This window comes from Miscanthus floridulus, chromosome 10 (genome assembly GCF_019320115.1).
Source record: "Miscanthus floridulus cultivar M001 chromosome 10, ASM1932011v1, whole genome shotgun sequence".
NCBI lineage: Eukaryota > Viridiplantae > Streptophyta > Magnoliopsida > Poales > Poaceae > Miscanthus > Miscanthus floridulus.
The window spans coordinates 130,734,146-130,752,253 of NC_089589.1; the positions used below are offsets into that span (position 1 = coordinate 130,734,146).

Sequence of the window (18,108 nt, forward strand, 5' to 3'; positions counted from 1 at the left end):
TGCGCGGGGCAAGCAGGATGTGGGTCTAGGGTGGGGCTGCAAGCTGGAGTTGCCGCGGCCGAGGAAGGAGGAAGAGAACGCCAGCGGGCAGGCACCTCCTGGAGCCGCTCGCCAGCGCGACGGCCAGGAACCCCGCCGCCCGGTGCTCTGTCCGTTATCCTGAGCCCGCGACACCGTCGAGCCTCGTCGTGCCTCTGCCTCGATGCCGCCGCGACGTCGTGGGCCACGCTGACGCGAGCGCAACCATGCGACGTCGAGCCCATGACCCCAAGCCAGCCCTGCGATGGTGTCTGAGACGTCGGGTATGGGAGCAAGTCACGCCGTAACTCTCCTCTGTAACAGCAGTGGCGACGAAGGAACGGAAAATCTAAAACTGATGGCAACGAAGGGAACATATAATTTTGAATGGCAATGAAGGAATTTTCTCTAATGTTGGAGACCGGCCGGACGGCTTCAATCCATCAACCAAATCCTGACCTGGGAGACACCAGCAATAATACCATGCAGTGCAGTCGTCCTTTCCTCTGCCTCCGCCAGCAGTTCACACACACAGACAAAGAATGCTGGCCCTGCTCCCAGACCAAACCAAGACCCATTATAATTGCTAGCAGCTAGCGTAGCGCTACCATCACTATACAAACAACCCCCGACCTCCTCCTCGGCTCATGCATCATTCACCACAAAATTGTTAATTAGAGCTGCTACTTCTGCTTAACCAAGGGCCGCCCATCAATCCGATCCGATCCTTTTATTTCTTTGTAGCAGAGGAGAGGAGACTACTACCTGTAAGGCGGATCTACTGAGAAGCAAGGTGTGTGTACACAGCTTCGTTCGATCTGCTCCGATCCCTCTATTTATCTATAGTGATGATGATGATGAGCTCTATCCATCTTGATATGTTCTCCAAATTATAAGCATACTAACGTCTTGATCTTTGAACTCCCAGCTGCTCGCCCTTTTGGTGTGAGTAAGCATACTAAACGTCTAGTATCCCTTGGCAACTCCTAATTCACTTTAAAACAATAGATCTAGATTGAAAAAAACAATTATCATGATCCAAATTATATGAGGGTCTAGTATAGTACAAGTGGCACAAAAGAATAAATGATCCAGTGGTTGTTCTGATGAAACAAGTGTATGATTTTGATGTGCTTGTATATGTATAGGACGGACGTATGGGGGAGCCATGGCCACAATCTTGGATGCTATGGGACCCTATGTGATGCAGCTGATAGCCGACATGGCAACAGAAGAGGTGAAGATGTTGCTGGGCATATCTGGGGATATTGAGAAGCTAGAGAACAACATGGAAAGTATCAAATGCTTCCTTGTTGACGCTGAGAGGAAGCGCATCACTGAATTGAGGGTGCAAAGATGGGTTCAGAAGCTCAAGAATGCCATGTATAACGCCACTGACATCCTAGACCTATGTCAAATCGAAGCTAACAAGCAGAGGGAATCGAAAGGTAACAGCACGGTTGAAAAGGCTCCAGGTTGCTGCCGGCCATTGCTCTCCTGCCTACGGAATCCTGTGTTCGCACACAAGATAGGCAGCCGCATCAAGGAGCTCAACCAGAGGCTGGACAACATATATGAAGAGGCTCACAAGTTTAACTTCATCAATCTAGGATCCCACCCAGAACAGAGGATGTCCACTGGAGAGAAGGTGACATCTGAGTTTGTTGAGTCCGCTATTGTTGGTGAGAAAATTGAGAGGGAGACAAGGGAGCTTGCTCAAATGCTAACCATCCATGGACACCACGACATCAAAGTGGTGGCCATTGTGGGCACAGGTGGCATGGGCAAAAGCACCTTGTCCCAGAAGATCTTCAATGAGACCACCGTCCAAGGACACTTCAAAGTGAAGATATGGCTAAGCATCACCCAACACTTTGATGAGGTTGAGCTTCTCAGGACAGCAATTGAGCATGCTGGGGGAGTCCATGGTGGGGTGCAAGACAAGACCCTCCTCTCACGGAGGCTCACCAACACCTTGTCCATGGGTAGGTTTCTCTTGGTCCTCGATGATGTGTGGAGTATTGTAGCATGGAGCAATGTGCTTAGTGTTCCAGTCAGAAATGCAAGTAAAAATCATCAGTGCAATTGGGTGCTAATCACTACAAGATTAGAAGACCTAGCTGTACGGGCCGGAGCCTCCTTCTACCAACATCATGTAAGCCCACTCAACGAAGATGATGCTTGGTCCTTGCTCAACAAACAGTTGCCGCCAACACCTGGTCAAGTTAGTGAACACATATACCATTTATTTTGCAGTTTAATGCACATTATTCCCTTAACTCTATCTATTCAGGGCCTATTTTGACATAGTAAGTTAAGTGTTTAGGCATGGTGCATAGCCCGATTCCAAAATGAAATGGAACAAATAACATGATTGTTGAGAGTTTCCTCCCGTACACATATGAGTAAAAATATAGCATGTGTCAAGGCACAATATAGAGTTTGATTTTAGATGAATTGAAACACATGACGTGATTACTAAATAGATATCCAGCACTACATGAGTAATCTGACTACATGACAAAGTTCCCATTGCAACGCACAAGTATGTTTGCTAGTAATAACCTAAAGAAAACCCCTAATATGCATCCAAATTATCCATCTCTATCATCATGAAAATAACAAAAGTAACACCTAAATATGCATCTAAATTACCCATATTTTTCATTAATAAAAATAATCTAGGTAACATAAACATCTGCATCTGAATTATCGACTTGTACGACTATAAAAAGGTAATAAATGTACCTCTAAATTTGCATCAATGTTATTATTTTTTTAGTATTAAACATAATCTAAGGTCACTTATAAGTCTCCAATAAATTACTCATCTCTCCCATCTACATGTAAGATTGACCACTAAATCATAATTTGATTTTGGCAAATTATGCATATTTAAGGCATGCTTGATTGGCTCTCGAAATTTTCCATGCCAAATATTCAGTTGTGAAATGTTGCACAAAAATATTTGTCATCGATTTGTCAACCTAAACGTGCGATGTAGGCAAATTTAGGAAGCAAACTGAATGGAAACAAAAAATTTAGCGTCCATCAACAAATCAGCCAATGCTCCCAATGTGAGGTGGGCCCACAAATTCCAAACTGAACCTTTCTACTGCCTCTGTTCCATAAATAATGCAATTCTCACTTCCCAATAAGTCAAGTAATTTAAAATTTGATCAAAATTATATAAGAAACTACTAACATTTATGATACAAAGTAAGTGCCATTAAATTATTAGAGAATATATTTTCATAATAAATTTGTAGGGAGACATAAATGCTAATATTATTTATTAAAAATTTGTCACCGGAGCTATTTTGGCTAGCACGAATCCCATAATTGCTCTTTTTGTGACAGGGAGTATTTATCATTTTAGCTTCTTCCGTCCGCGCATGCGGGGCAGCATATACAAAAGATTATATAGTATAACAAATCCGCTAACTGCTTACCATTATTTTACAAATTAAATATTGTAAATATGTTTTATGAGTGGAAATGGTTGTTTGTGCTGGTAGGTACATGGAACAGATCACCTGAAAGTTGTCGGGATGAAAATTATCAGTAAGTGTGGAGGTTTACCACTTGCTATCAAAGTGATGGGAGGACTGCTAAGTACGAAGCCCCGAAGCGAGGGTGATTGGGAGGCTGTTTTGAAGAATCATGCATGGTCAATAGCTGGATTGCCTAAGGAACTGGACAACGCGATCTACTTGAGCTATGAGGATTTGTCTCCCCAGCTGAAGCAATGCTTCCTGTACTGCTCACTTTTCCCTAAAGGTACAACTATTTGGCAAGGTCAAGTTGTTCCGATGTGGCTAGTTCATATGATGATTGGCTAGAAGAAATAGCAGATGGGTATTACCAGGAGCTAATCACGAGGAATCTTATTGAACCGACTAAAGAATCAGCTGTCACTCGATACTCATGCACCATGCATGACGTGGTGCGATCTTTTGCAGAGTTTATGTCTAAAGAAGAATCATTGGTGGTCCAGGATCAGCAACATGATGGTGGTAGCAAGATCAGCCATGTACGTCACTTGTCTTTAGGATCAACCAAGTCAGCACTAGAATGGGATATTCTACAAAAGCACAAATCAGTAAGAACATTAATTATAAATAAAAGAGTTAATGTTCAGCCTAGTGACTCATTTGGGAGATTGTCTACCCTAAGAGTGCTTTTTATAAGGGGTACTGATTGTGATAGATTGGTTGACTCTATATGTCAGCTGAGGCACCTGAGATACCTCTACTTCCAGGATACAAATATATCTAGGCTACCTGGAGACATTCATAGGATGAAGTTCTTGCAGCACATTTTGGTTCAGAAATGTCCACAGCTAGACCATCTTCCTAGCTGCATTACACAGCTTCTGCATCTAAGAACTCTTAGCATGTATGGTTCCCATGACAATGTTTTAATACCCAAGGGGTTTGGTCAGTTAAAAAATCTAAGAACACTTTATGGGTTCCGAGTACATTTGGACAAGAATGGGGGCACGGGCTGGTGCAGCTTGGAAGAGATAGGGCCTCTGTCCCAGCTTAGGGAGCTTTCTTTACATGATCTAGAAAATGTGCCTGCTAGCTCGTCGGCTGGAATGGCCTTGGTTAGTAGCAAGGAGCACCTTGATTACTTGGAACTACATTGGAGTAGCACCGGATTCATGGGATTGAGGGGTGAAACCAACATGCAGCAGCAGCAGCAGCGAGTAGTGGAGGAGGTAATTGAGGTGCTCAGCCCTCCATCCAGCATACGGCATCTACACATGGAAGGATACTTTGGTAGCCGGCTACCAAATTGGATGATGGTTCCAGCTACATGGGTCTTTAAGAGCCTGAGGCATTTAAGGATGGACAAACTTTGTTGTTGCACCCAACTCCCTGACGGTCTGTGCCAGCTCCCTAGTTTGGAGAATCTGAACATTATTGACGCACCTGCCATCAAGAGTGTTGGGCCTGAGTTCCAGTCACCCTCCTGCCTGGCAGTGGGTGGAGGTATAGACGTCACTGCTAGATCAGTAGTAACATTTCCTAATCTGACATTTCTTCGTCTGGATGGCATGTGCGAATGGGAGGAGTGGGAATGGGAGGAGCAGGGTGAGGATGCAACAGTAGATGCCATGGCCATGCCTGCACTCAAGGAGCTCATAATTGATAGCTGCAAGCTAACTTGTCTTCCACCAGGGCTCGCCAGTAGCAGGAGGCATGCTCTAAGACAAGTGCACCTGTACGAGCTGAGCAACCTGACATATATAGAGAACTTCCCTTCAGTTGTGGAACTTAGAGTATTCGACTGCCCGGAGCTGAGAAGGATCAGCAATCTCTCCAAGTTGCACAAAATCGAGATCTTATACTGCCCAAATGTGGAGGTGCTAGAAGGAGTCCCGTCACTTGACAGCATGGAGATGGAGGACGGCACCATGGAGACAGTTCCGGAATATGTGACAACAGTAAGACCAAGATACCTCAAATTGACTTGCAGCAAGGAGTTGTATGAGTCCTTGTTAACAGGAAGCTCATCTGAGTACGACAAGATCAGCCATATCAAGTCACGGACCATTTGTGCTGAAGATGAAGACTAATTGCTGCACGACCATACCAGAAATAATTCACGTACTAATATTTTCAGGTAACAAGTGTTCCACATTACTTTTGGTTCACAGTGCAGTGCACCGCACCTACATGTTTTGTCGTAGTACTTACTACGTAGTAGTAGGACCGCTTAATACGCACTCAATTTTGAAGTATCATTATCCATTGATCCTGTATGTAACTAATATATGTGCAGGGATCCTTATGGCGGAGCCGCATCCTGCTAGCTTGCAGCGGCCAGTACTCTGTTTTGCTCAATTGCTCTGCTTGATGCTGCCCGTGGGTGTGGTCAGTGGTCACACCCAGACTGTGTACAGAGGCCTACGAACGACATACTGAGGAATCATTGTAACCGGAGGCACTCTTGTATTACTTGGGCCTCTATATTTCATCTACTATGTATGTTTTTTTATTGAAGTAATAATGGACCTATGTATATTTGTACAAGTAATGGACCTGAGGTGCAGGATTTGTAATAAAACTGGGAGAAGACATGGGAGCACCATAATGGTATGCTGATCCCTGCCAGATCATCATGGTGATTATGATGTGCTCTGCTTTCTGACGAAGACGGGGCAAATGTCCAGAACGAGCCTTCCTTGTTAGTTGTGGATAACAGATGAACCAAGCATGGTGGCTTTGGTGGTCAAATCGACACTATTTGTCCGTCATTCTTTTTGTCTTGAATCGGTCGTTCTAACATTGTGAAGCAAAATCGTCTAAAAAAATCTTGTGAAGCAAAATGACCAAAAAAAAAAGCCACCCTGTATTGCCTGACAGACCAATTCACAATTCCACTTATAGAGGAAGATATCCGTCAAGTAGCATGTACATAATCTTTGTGAAAAAGAAAAAAGTAGCATGTACGTAATGATCTTGTTCTTCCCAGCCCATTCGTGTAAAGCCAACAGATACTTTTTCTGATAACAACTACATTTAGGCCTTGTTTGGACATAGTCGGATGCGCATCAGTTCACATATGTTGAGGTGGATTGGAGTGTAACTTGAACTAAATTCTACCCCAATTCACACCAACACAAATGAATTGAGGTGAATCTGACATCATCCGAACAAGACCTTAGTGGATTTTTTGTATGAGTCTTTGTTAATAGGCAGCTGCTGTGAGAGAAAAAAATTGTTCCGGCTGAATTGCTGTGAGAGAAAAACACTGTTCCAGCTGAAACAAGAAGTCGAATAAGCCAGATTATAAGGTAAGCCGAATGGGGTAGTATGACAAGATGAGCCACATCAAGTCGCCAAATATCGACTACATTCGCTGAAGATGAAGATTAAGGGCCTGTTTGGTACAGCTTCACCAACAACTTTATAAGTTATTGTGAGCTATATTTTTACCAAACATCCTTTTTCAAAATAGCTTCACGAGTTGTTTTCTCCTCTTACAGAGGCATAGGGTGGGAGAGAGATGAAAAAAAGCTGCTTATCCCAGCTTCATCTAATACAAGTGGGCCCCAATTTCCTAAAAGCCTGCATTTGCCCTCTCTCAGTGACGTCAGCATGTAGTGCGCAGCCGTGAGGCGCACGCGGCCATGGCCGGAACCCGAAGGGCAGGCTACCAGGGTGTGAGACGCGGCCGCCGGGCGCGCGGTGATGCAGGCGTGCGTCAAGGGTGCCGCCGCTGGAGTCACACAAAAAAGGTGTCCGGGGCGCCGCCGCTGGAGTAAAAAAAAAAGGGGCGCGCCGCTGGCTATGCCTGCCGCCGTGAGGGGCGCTGCTGCTGCCGCTGGGAGGAGCGCCGCCGTGGGCCCCTGGAGGACTGATGGGTGGGGAGCCGCTACAGGGGGAGACTGCCGCCGAGAGGGGCACGAGCCGCCTGGAGGGCCACCGGGAGAGGCGTCGTCTGGAAGAAAGGCTTGCAGGAAGAACGAAGAAGACGCCCACTAAGAAGACGAAGAAAAAAAGAGAAGTAAAAGATAAGGAGGGGTATTATAGTAATTTTATTCTTTTTTTGTCTTCTGTGCGAAGCTATTTTGCCGAACGAAGTCCAGAAAAAAGTTCGGCTTCACCGACAAAGCTGTTCACTAAGCTAAAACACCACGGCAGCCCTGTAGTTAGAACGGAGGTGCGGGCCGCTCCGTCGCTGGCCGCCGTTGCCAGACGCCCACGCTTGCGTCCTCGACTGAGGAGAGCTGGAGAGGCCCGTCAAGTCACTTCCCCATATGGCTCGTTGTGTGTCTCCGATCCTGCTTTCTGCATATGCAGTATACGTATATACGTCGTGTGATGCCTAGTTGACTACGCCAGTGGTCGGATCACCGCACCGCAGGAAGGCGTTCAGAGGGCTGAGAGGATGACTTCGGGGCCAACTCCTGCGAGTTCGAATGCGGCTGCGCCGTTGCGGTGAGGACGACGACATGATGCAGCGACGCAAATGATGCGCATCCAGGATGGGTCTCCGTGGCTACTGGCTAGTCCGACTCCGAACAAAGGCGATCCGGACGATAAAAACAAATGGATTGAATTTGGACTGGGCTTGGAAGGGTTAGGCCCATATGGGATCCAGATGGACTGGAATGAAGAAGATGTTTAGTTAATTCTTAGAAGTTGCTCAAAAAAAAAGTTAATTCTTAGATATATTCATTGAGATGCGTATAATTTCTAAAAAAGAGAAGTACCGGAGCAGTTCTCGAAGCTTAATTGCTGCATGGCTATGTGGGTGTTTAAATCCATGGGCTAAAGTTTAGATGTGTCACATCGGGTGTCACATGGGGGTGTCACGTGGAGAGTGTTCAGATAGTAATAATAAAAAACAAGAGTAAATTGCACGGTCGGTCCTTAAAGTATTGGACTGATTTCGTCTAGGTCCCTAAACTATGAAATCGCACTCTTGGCTCCTCAATCTACTTAATTCGGTCCATCTAGGTCCTAAACAGCCCAGGCGATGTCAAGTAGTCGACGTGGAACACGTGAGGCACATGTGACCCTCGGCAGCTGCTGGCTTTTTAGCCAAAAAGCCCCCGCACGATTTCACCTTCTCCACCTCATTCCTTTCCATAACTCTCAAACCTTGACGAAGGGGAGCTATTCGCGGAGGTGGCGCGGGCGGAGAGCTAGGACGACTCGACGGCCGCGCCTAGAGGGCCCTCTAGGCGTGAGCGTTGGTGGAGATGGCCGCCAGATTGCGTCAGAAAGGAGAGCCGGCGGCTGAATACGGTGAGTTGAAGAAACCCTATCTTGATCTGGACCCTCTATTGAGTTTTTGCTATGGATTTGTGGACGTTACGATAGATTTAGTCCATTTTCATTTGAAAGTAGTTGATTTGTAGGCATGAATGGCGGTGTTCTTGGGTTCTCGGTACGGATGAGAAAAATTTTGAACTGAATGTTGAAAATTGATTGAAATATAGGTCCAGGGTCTAACCAGTTCAGTCTAGAGGTGCATCATGGTGGTTTTTTTGTTGGTGTTCGGAAGAACCGTGCTTACCTCGATGAAAAAATTGACTGGTTTGATAAGTGTGATGTTAATACTTGGTCACCCCTATGGATAAAGGACTTTGAGGAAGAGTTAGGTTATGATAAGGAATCACGTACACTGAAGGTGCATTGGTTATTGCCAGGGAAGACATTAACAGATGGTTTGAGACTTATAGAGACTGATAGTGACACAATGGTCATGATGTCTGTGATTGATAGGGTGAGGAACCTAGTCATTTATCTTGATCATCATGATATGATTTGTTCTGGTATCAATTGGGATCACATTGTAGCAAATCCTGTCTGTAGTTTGCCCTATGCCTTTAGTCTTGTTAAGGTTGTGACAGTTGAAAGGAAGGAAGGGGAGAAATTGCTAGTGTTTTACACAAACCTGAGGAAGGCCACTGAGTGGAACCAAGATCCAGTACATGATGGCATTGAGGCAGATGACAGTAATTCAGATGACTCAGACTTTAATGATAGTGATTATGAGATTGGATTTTCTGATGATGGCCTGTTTGTTGACAATGTCGATGCTGGTGTGTTTGATGAAGGGGCAACTAAGGGTTGTAAAATGTTCAAATGGAAGAAGGCTACGGGCAGCAAACTCAAGAGGAAGCAATCTATGACTATGTCGATTGGAGATGAGGATGAATCAATAGAAGAGAAAAAGATTGACTTGGCAGATTCTGATGAAGGTAGCAATTGAAACAGGTTCAGGGAATTTCGGCAGGAAGATTTGTTGAATCCATCATTCAGGGTAGGGCAAGTATTTGGTACAGTTGAGCTTGTGAGGAAGGCCATTATAGAGTACAGCCTTATTAATAGGGTAGAGATGACACAGGAAACAATGCTTTCATAGATGCTCTCTCAGATTTGTGTGATTTTAATTTTACTCTGTCGTTTGCATGACCAATTTTACTCTACTAATCTCAATTTGCATTTTTCTTGCCGCCTGTAGCCCACTCAATGCAGCAACCTAAATCAGTAGTTGGGACCCTTGACAGACTCTACCTTCATTCAGTCCAACCAGCCAACTGCAAGACCAGTAGTTATCACTGTTGCAACTAAAGCAGGCGGGGCAAGAGTGAACAAGAAGAAAGTAACTACTGTCGGCAAGAGCAAAGAAGCTGGACAAGGTGGAGGGAAGAAGGGCAAGAAGACTGGAGGAGTTCAAGGAAAGAAGACCACATCTGAAAATGCTGCATGAAACTGTGGACATGCCAACCTGACTTTTGTGACTAAAATAGGAAAGCGATATAGTTGCCTTTTGTTGATAGGAACATGGAATATGGTAGCAGTATAGTTGCTTTTGTGGATAGCAACATCTTTTGTAATGCATAAACACTAGTATGCATGCCAAAAGTCTAGACATCTTGTATAGGGATGCCTACACTGAGCTGCAGCTGTCCAAGTGTAGATGGTTGTCTGCATGTGATGCAATGCCAATGTCTTAGGCTACAAACTTCATGACTGGATGTACAATTTCATGACTGGATGTACAACTTTGGTTGCTAAGCATCATAATGCAGTTTGCATAAGTGAAATGTGTTCTTCTGAAATTGCAGTCACAAATACCACAAATTGCAGTCACATAACATACATGATCAATACCATAAAGCATTACCAGTTCTTACATGGAAATATTACAAGTTCACACATAAACAAAAGCATTCCTACTCCTCAAACCTACTTCACATTCACCCTTCACTTATTCATCTGAACAAACACCAGCAGCAGTTGCACAACTACAATTATCAAGCACATATAGAAAATGCATTTCAAGAGCCCTGCAATATCATATCCTATATTGATCAAAGTTCTAAGCTCTACTTCAACAGCTGTGGCATCTCCATTTCCCAGGTCGACATTCTTCTCCGACAGGCTCTCAGTAACTTCATCAGATTGCATCCCAGCTGCCTTTTCTTTTGCTACTTCTGTCTCCAAGTGGTTGATGTATCTTGCCTCCTAAAGGAAAAATGGACAACCAGTTCCATCCTTCTGCAGATTCATCAAACAGACAAAGCACACATACTGAAAACTTGGACTCTAATACTCGGATTTGGAATGAACTCAAACTGGCAAACCTAACTTACATTGTGATCTGGGCAGGTGTAGAAGATCTGATCCAAGGACCATAGCTGCTTCGAACAGCACTTTACTACCTTATGGCAATGGCACCTTGGGCACGTAATCAGTCGCGGCTCATCACCGCGCCTCCTGGTCACCGCCACCGAGCTCGATTCAACGGCCATCTCCCCCCACCATCCGCGCCTAGAGAGCCCTCAAGGGGCGGCCGTTGGGTCGTACTCGCTCTCTGCAAGCGCCGCCTCCGTGAACGGCACCAGTCGCTAGCGTCGCCACGCTCCGCCCCTTTTCCCCTTTCGTTGAGGTCCGAGAGAAAGGAAAGAAGTGAGTGGGAGAAGATGAGATCGTCCGGGGCCTTCTTGCTAAAAAGCCAGCAGTTGCCAAGGGTCACGTGCGCCTCACGTGACAGCCACGTCGACTGCTTGACACCGCCTGAGCTGTTTAGGACCTAGATGGACCGAATTAAGTTGGTTGGGGAGCCAAGAGTGCGATTTCATAGTTTGGGGACCCAGACGAAATCAGCCCAATACTTTAAGGACCGGCCGTGCAATTTACTCAAAAAACAAATTATACAAGTCCTCAGTAATCCGCAAGATGAATTTATTAAGCCTAATTAATCCATCACTAGCACATGTTTACTGTAGCACCACATTGTCAAATCATGAACTAATCAGGCTTAAAAAATTCATCTCACAAATTAGTCTCAATCTGTACAGTTAGTTTCGTAATTAGTCTATATTTAATACTCCATACATGTGTCAAGCATCTGATGTGATAGGGACTAAAGTTTAGGAGGGGGAAACAAACAAGGCCGAGTGGCCTCGCCGGCATGAGAATAGGGAGTTGGCTGGGGTGGCCACACGGAGCAAGAGGCGGGCGTCGGACGAAGGTGGCCCTGGCCACCGTGAGTAGGGCACAGGCAGCGCCGGTCTTCGGCATCGACCATTGCGAGCATGGCACAGACAGTGGCACCGTGCTTGGGGGAGGGGTTCCCGGTCGGGTTGAGCAGAGGAGGAGTTCCACCGGCGATGGGGAAGCGAAAAAGGAGGATGCGCCACCGGATCCGGGCTTGGGCGGGACAGAGGAACCGCCCCAACAGAAATTTGGGGCCCTTCCCCAGGGCCCTTGGCAATGGGAGCCAGAAGGAGAATTTGGGTACCATCTAAATACGAGGATCTTGTTAGACGCCTTGTTTAGTTCCACCCCAAATTCCAAAAAAATGCTACAGTACCTATCACATTGAATGTTTGCGGCCCGTGTATGGAGCATTAAATGTAGACGAAAAAAAACTAATTGCACAGTTTGGTGGAAAATTGCGAGACGAACGTTTTAAGCTTAACTAGTCCATGATTGAACACTAATTGTCAAATAAAAACGAAAGTGCTACAGTAGCCCCAAATTCCAACTTCCTGAAACTAAACGTGCGCAGAGTTGGCCTTTGGACATTGACACCTATTGCCGTAGACCAGGCACCCTATATATATTTTGTATGGGGCACGGCCGATTGCCTGATCAACAAACACAAAAATACATCTACTTTTTTCATCTACATTTTTCTAGCATAGTAGTTCGTAATCTTGCCGAACCTTAGCTACCCTAGGGATTGGTTGCGCTGAAAAACGATCGGTTCGCCTCCACGAAAGTGAGGATCCTTTGTTGCTTTACTCGGAAAGCAATCGCTCGTCGTTACGAAAATATGATAGTTATCGTGTTGTTGGGCGGATCAATTTTGCGTGCCAACAACTTCTTTCTCCCAGCGTTCACACGAGATGCAATGCAAATGATCGCCAGCCAGCTACCCCTGCACGGATTCATCAAGCAACAGGAGGCAAGGCCGTACTCCGACGACTAACTGCCGGGCACGGGTCGTCGTCGTCTCGTCTTAGCTCTCTCTCCCCCTGCCACCGGCAAGGCCGTACTCCGACGACTGACTGCCGGTCACGGGTCGTCGTCGTCTCGTCTTAGCTCTCTCTCCCCCTGCCACCGGCCAGCCTCTGTTTCAGCACTAACACCACGCTGGTTCAGTCCTTCCTCTGCCTCCATTGGGCTCCACACCAGCTGTCACTGCTAGAACTTAGGTGCATGTTTAGCTTATGGCCTGGCAGCAATCCTTGGCTGCTAGATTTCGAAATCCACTAGAAAACCATGGCACGGGGCGTTGCCGCGCCGTCTGTTGTTTATCCGTGGAAACTGTTGGTTGTAGATACATGCGTCATTTCCGAGTCCAACACCAGCGGCGGCCGAGTATTGGTCCAGCAGTTCACACGACGATGCGGGCCACAAAAATTAAAACTCCGTTGCTAGCAACCTTAGCACGCTATGCAGACAAATGAACCCCGGTTCTCTTCACTGTCAAAAAGGCACATAGATCGTTCAGTCACAATGAAAAACGCGGTAGCTGTTCATAAAACAAAACGCGGCAAGCCCGTACGCCGACGACTGACTGGCAGTCACGGGTCATCGTCTCCTCTGAGCTTTCTCTCTCTCCCTGCCACCGGCCTACCTGTGCTTCAGCATTCAGCCATTCACACCACGCAGGCTCAGTCCTTCCTCTGCCTCCATTGGGCTCCACACCACCTATCACTGCTAGCACTTGCTGTATGTTTGGGTCGTGGCCTGGCAGCCTGCCAGGCAGCAATCCTTGGATGCTAGATTTCGAAATCAATGGCCTAGCCTCGCTGGGCATCCACGTCCGCACAAACAATGAAAAATCTCTACACCGTAGTACTCCTATACGCTCTCTGCCACAAAGTTTCCCTGTGCATCCTTTCCCTAGAATCTATTGGTCCTTAAACCATTATTGCTTTCACACGGGCTAGTATCTTAGAAGATATAAGCATAAGCATTAGTTGTTGTGTCAAAACCTCTGGCTAAAAAGTTACTTCAACTAGTATGTTTTTGTCTTCATTTTCAAACATAATTTTATGCATAATATATACTCTATGAACGAGACCGTGTCGGGCGGGCCCCCACGTCGCTATCCGTACAGGGCGACATGGGCCCTGTTCGCTTTTCTTATAATCCGTCTTTTTCCGCCGGAACAGTGTTTTTCTCTCACAATAAATCAGCCGGAACAGTGTTTCGGCTTGTTTTTTCAGCGAAACGAACGAAGCCATGGCCGGCGAGCCCCCCCATCCCAGCCGCCGCAGCCCCTCTCCCTCGCCGTTGCGCCTTGCCGCCGCTGGAGGCAGCTCCCAAGGACGGCGGCGGCAAGGTTCTCGAGCATGACCCGAATCTATGAAGGGCGTGTGGGGGATATACCCCCAGGTACCACAAGATGGTACATGGGCCGCACCATCAGAGGCGGCCCGGCCCGTAAGATCAAGGCGTACACATCAAGATTACAAGTTGTACCAGATATTATAATAGTACCAAATAGGATACTTTGCTTGTAACCTTGTCTCTTCGGAGTATATAAGGAGAGACAAGGGTCCCCTAAAGGGGAGGTTAATCTGTATACATCTCAATACAATACACCAAAGACACAGGACGTAGGGTATTACGTCGACCAGACGGCCCGAACCTGTCTAAATCGCTGTCTCTGCGCCTTGTGTCACCATCTGGTTCCTGATTACACGCACCGTCTACCGATAATCTACCACCACGGGCACCCCCCTCGGTGGACTGCCGACCATATTTCGTCGACAGGGCGCATCTGGCGGGCGCTGGGAATGCTGAGCTAGTTTCTCGCAGGCGTGCCAGAGATCCACCTCGGGGCGTGCGCTTGGCCGGCTGGCTGCGCGCCGCTCGGAGGAGCGCTTCTCCCCTCCGCCCTCCTCTCTCCTCTCCTCTCCTCTACTCTACTATTCCCAGGTTGAGCTTTGCTTCTCGATTGGCATCTTGGCTGGCTGTCGGCGAGCTTGAAGACCGGTGAGGAGCCGGATCCGTGTCCTCTGGGTCCGGATCTGGCGCACCCCGCCCTAGATGCGCAAGCGGGCACGGACGCCTGGGCGCGGCAGGCGGCGACATGCGAGCGCCGGCGCCGGCCCCGACGGGGTCCACAGTCCCCGTGTGGCGGCAACCGGCGCCCCTCCCTCGACCTGGGCCAAGGCCTGTCATCCTCATGTGGCGGCGCCTGCACCTCTTCTCCTAGTTGCGGCACACGCGACCCGCGCGCGGTCGCGTCACGCCCCCCTTGTCGTCCCAGTGTGGCGACAGGCGCAACTCCCCCAGCATGGCGCACCACAAGCAGATGCGGTCGCGTCCCCGACACCCCCACCCCACCCCCTTCGGAGATCATGGCGCCGATGCCACTACCCTAGTGTGGCGCGGACGATTGCCGGTGCATGCCTCCCGCTGTCACGGGTAAGTCCGGGAATGGTCCGTGCGGTGTGGCGGAGGCCAGCACCTCCCTCCCCCTCCATCTAGGTGAGGACGATAGCCACTTCCCACCATGAGGGGCAAGTCTAGGAATGGCTCCACAGGGTGTGGCGGCGGCCGGCACCCTCCCTCTTGGTCTAGGCGTGGACAGTTGCTGGTGCACGCCTCCCACCATCACGAGCGAGTCCGGGAACAGCTCCACGCGGTGTGGCGGCGACCGGCACCCCCCTCGGTCTAGGTGCAAACGCTTGCCGGTGCATGCCTCCCGTCATCATGGGCGAGTCCAGATTCAGCTCCGTGATGTGTGGTACCAGCCGACAGTCGCTCCCCTCTCTCCGTCCAGGTGTGGACGCTTGCTGGCGCGCTCCTCTCACCATCACGGGCGAGTCCTGAAATGGCTCTGTACGGCGTGGCAGCGGCTGGCGACCCCCCTCTCCACCTGGCGTTGCCAAGTGCGTGCCTCCCACCGTCACGGGCTTGTCCGGGAATGCCTCCGGGCGGGGTGGCGGCGGCCGACACCTACCCCCTTCGTCCAAGCATGGACGCTTGCCGATATGCGCCTCACTCCATCACAGGCGGGTCAACGGGAGCACTGGCAAAGGTTCTGGGCGAAAGCTCAGCCCCGATCAAGTCTAGGCCAGCGACGAGATTTCCTTCTTTAAGGCATCACTGAAGAACCTCTAGTAGCTGCTTCTTGTGGATCGGCCTGATCAATGCAGGTCCCCGTCGGCGCAAGGCTCGGGCGAAAGCCTTGCTAAGCTTCTGCTTGGCTGACGATGATTACGTTTTGGCATCATTCACCTCCGTGGGGCCATCGTCAAAGAGCTCTTGCGCCTTGCGCATGGTAGTGTATTAGTGGTTCAGTCACCCTGGTGCTAGGGCAATTTGGTGTTGTTGTTCCATCCTAAACGTTTGTAAAACATATAATGAGCCATTTTGGGCTATATAATATATATTCAGGTGAGGAGTAATCCCCCTGTTGACATTCCAAAAACAATATATACTCTATAGTCTTATCTACTAGTTGTGATAAACTTATAACTTACTAATCTATATGTGTTTTCATCCATATCTACACTTTTTTGCCCACTTGCATGGCACCTCTTTGTATCCTCAATTAGCCTGTTCGACTGGTGTATAAGCCGCTTGTGCTGGTTTGCACGACTGATTTATTGTGAGAGAAAAATACTGTATCATGCCTAATAAGCCTCGGCTGAAACGAACAAGCGAACATGTTGAATATGAATTTTGGGAAACCATTAGCTTAAACTATTGTGTCACTTGTTGTAGCCCTATTCTTATGATGCCATTAATACAGGCCGGTCTTAGGCTTGTCGATTGATACATACTTTTAATCGTCAAGTTCGGTGCTCTTGTTCTATGTAGGGGCTTCGCTCTGCCTCCAGACCTTTGCTGCTACGTAGCTAGGTGGAGGCCGAGGGTGTCCCACAGGAAAAGTTGAAAGAGGCCGAATGTAAGAAATGGACGGGAGCGAAGGTTCGATGAAGGAGAACAATAAATATAGGAGTAAACTACCATTAATTCATCATCCGTTACAAGCAACATGGGGACTTTTTGGGAGGCTTTTACCTGTGTACCCTTAAAAAAGATGTCACACTCCTGCGTACCCTTCAAAAGTTGATCGTCACCTACATGCCCTTGCTCGAACTTTTCTTTTCTCTCACGCCATTCCGTCGGCATTTGCTCCTAACAGTGGGTAACGGCTCTGGAGAATGACTCAATTGCCCTTGGGCTTGTATGGGTGTCTGAACTTTTTCGTTTCCTCTGTGCCATTGCCATCCTGGAAAAGGCTGGACCGTTGGTCCGGCGAGCCGTCGAGGGCCACTTCCAGCAGCAGTGTCGAGCAGTTGGAGTTCATGGGTGGCCTGGTTGGATAGACGCCGTTGCAGCAAGTTGTGCAGGCCTCCGTCGACGACGTCGCGCACGGAGGCGACTTGGCCGTTGAAGTGGCTTAAGAGCGCCGGCAACTTCACTGCTAACGGCTCGTCCATGAGCCAGATGTCGTGCCAGAAGGATGTTGCAGCCCCGTTCCCGACCGAGACAGTCGTGATGCGCTGGCAGTAGGTTGCGTATGGCCGCCCAGTGTGTGCCATCCAAGTCTCCGGAGAGGTCCAGTCCTTCACGCGCCCACATAGCCCAAGACGAGCCGTGCGGGTGGTGTAGCCGATGGATTAGTTTGAGTAGGAGGCAGGCGTTTTGGGTGTCGAGGCGCTTGACCCCCAGCCCACCGTCTTCCTTCGCTCGACAGACGTTCTCCCAAGCCACCAAACATTTCGCTCCCGAGGTGTGGTCTGACCCCGTCCACAGGAACGCGCGACGTCGTGCATCGATGGCCGCAAGCACTCCAGGGGGCAGTAGCATAGCGCCCATGGCATAAGTTCGAACTCCAGTGAGGACGGTGTTGACGAGCACCACCCTGCCCGCCGTGGCGAGCAGCAATGCTTGCCATGTCGCTAGGTACCTGTCGATCCTGGCGATGAGCGGCGCGAACGCCGACAGCGGCAGTTTGACGTTGGACAGCGGCAATCCCAGGTAAATCTGGGGGAAACTGCCGACTTTGCAGCTGAGGACACCTAAGAACTCCTCCAGGGCACCCTCCGGCAAGTGCATCGGGGTGATGGTGCTCTTGTCATAG

General features: G+C 48.5%; 1 protein-coding gene across 7 annotated transcripts; it reads left to right on the forward strand.

Moving 5' to 3' along the window:
* The first annotated feature begins 610 nt into the window (after positions 1–610).
* LOC136485709 (putative disease resistance protein RGA4) lies at positions 611–6,158 on the forward strand. Of its 7 annotated transcripts, none has more exons than XM_066482546.1 (5): positions 611–811; positions 1,167–2,242; positions 3,023–3,100; positions 3,537–5,649; positions 5,809–6,158. In XM_066482546.1, the coding sequence occupies exons 2-4, from the start codon at positions 1,187–1,189 to the stop codon at positions 3,858–3,860; spliced, it is 1,458 nt and encodes a 485-aa protein (XP_066338643.1). In that variant the 5' UTR covers positions 611–811; positions 1,167–1,186; the 3' UTR covers positions 3,861–5,649; positions 5,809–6,158. The 7 variants fall into 6 exon arrangements, with proteins under 7 accessions (XP_066338643.1, XP_066338640.1, XP_066338645.1 ...); XM_066482543.1 differs by having other exon boundaries at positions 5,809–6,156; XM_066482542.1 differs by lacking the exon at positions 3,023–3,100 and having other exon boundaries at positions 5,809–6,156.
* Positions 6,159–18,108: the final 11,950 nt, after the last annotated feature.

Bases quoted from the DNA above. Each gene is read 5' to 3' on its own strand.
- LOC136485709 (XM_066482543.1), top strand. From the start codon at position 3,953: ATGCATGACGTGGTGCGATCTTTTGCAGAGTTTATGTCTAAAGAAGAA.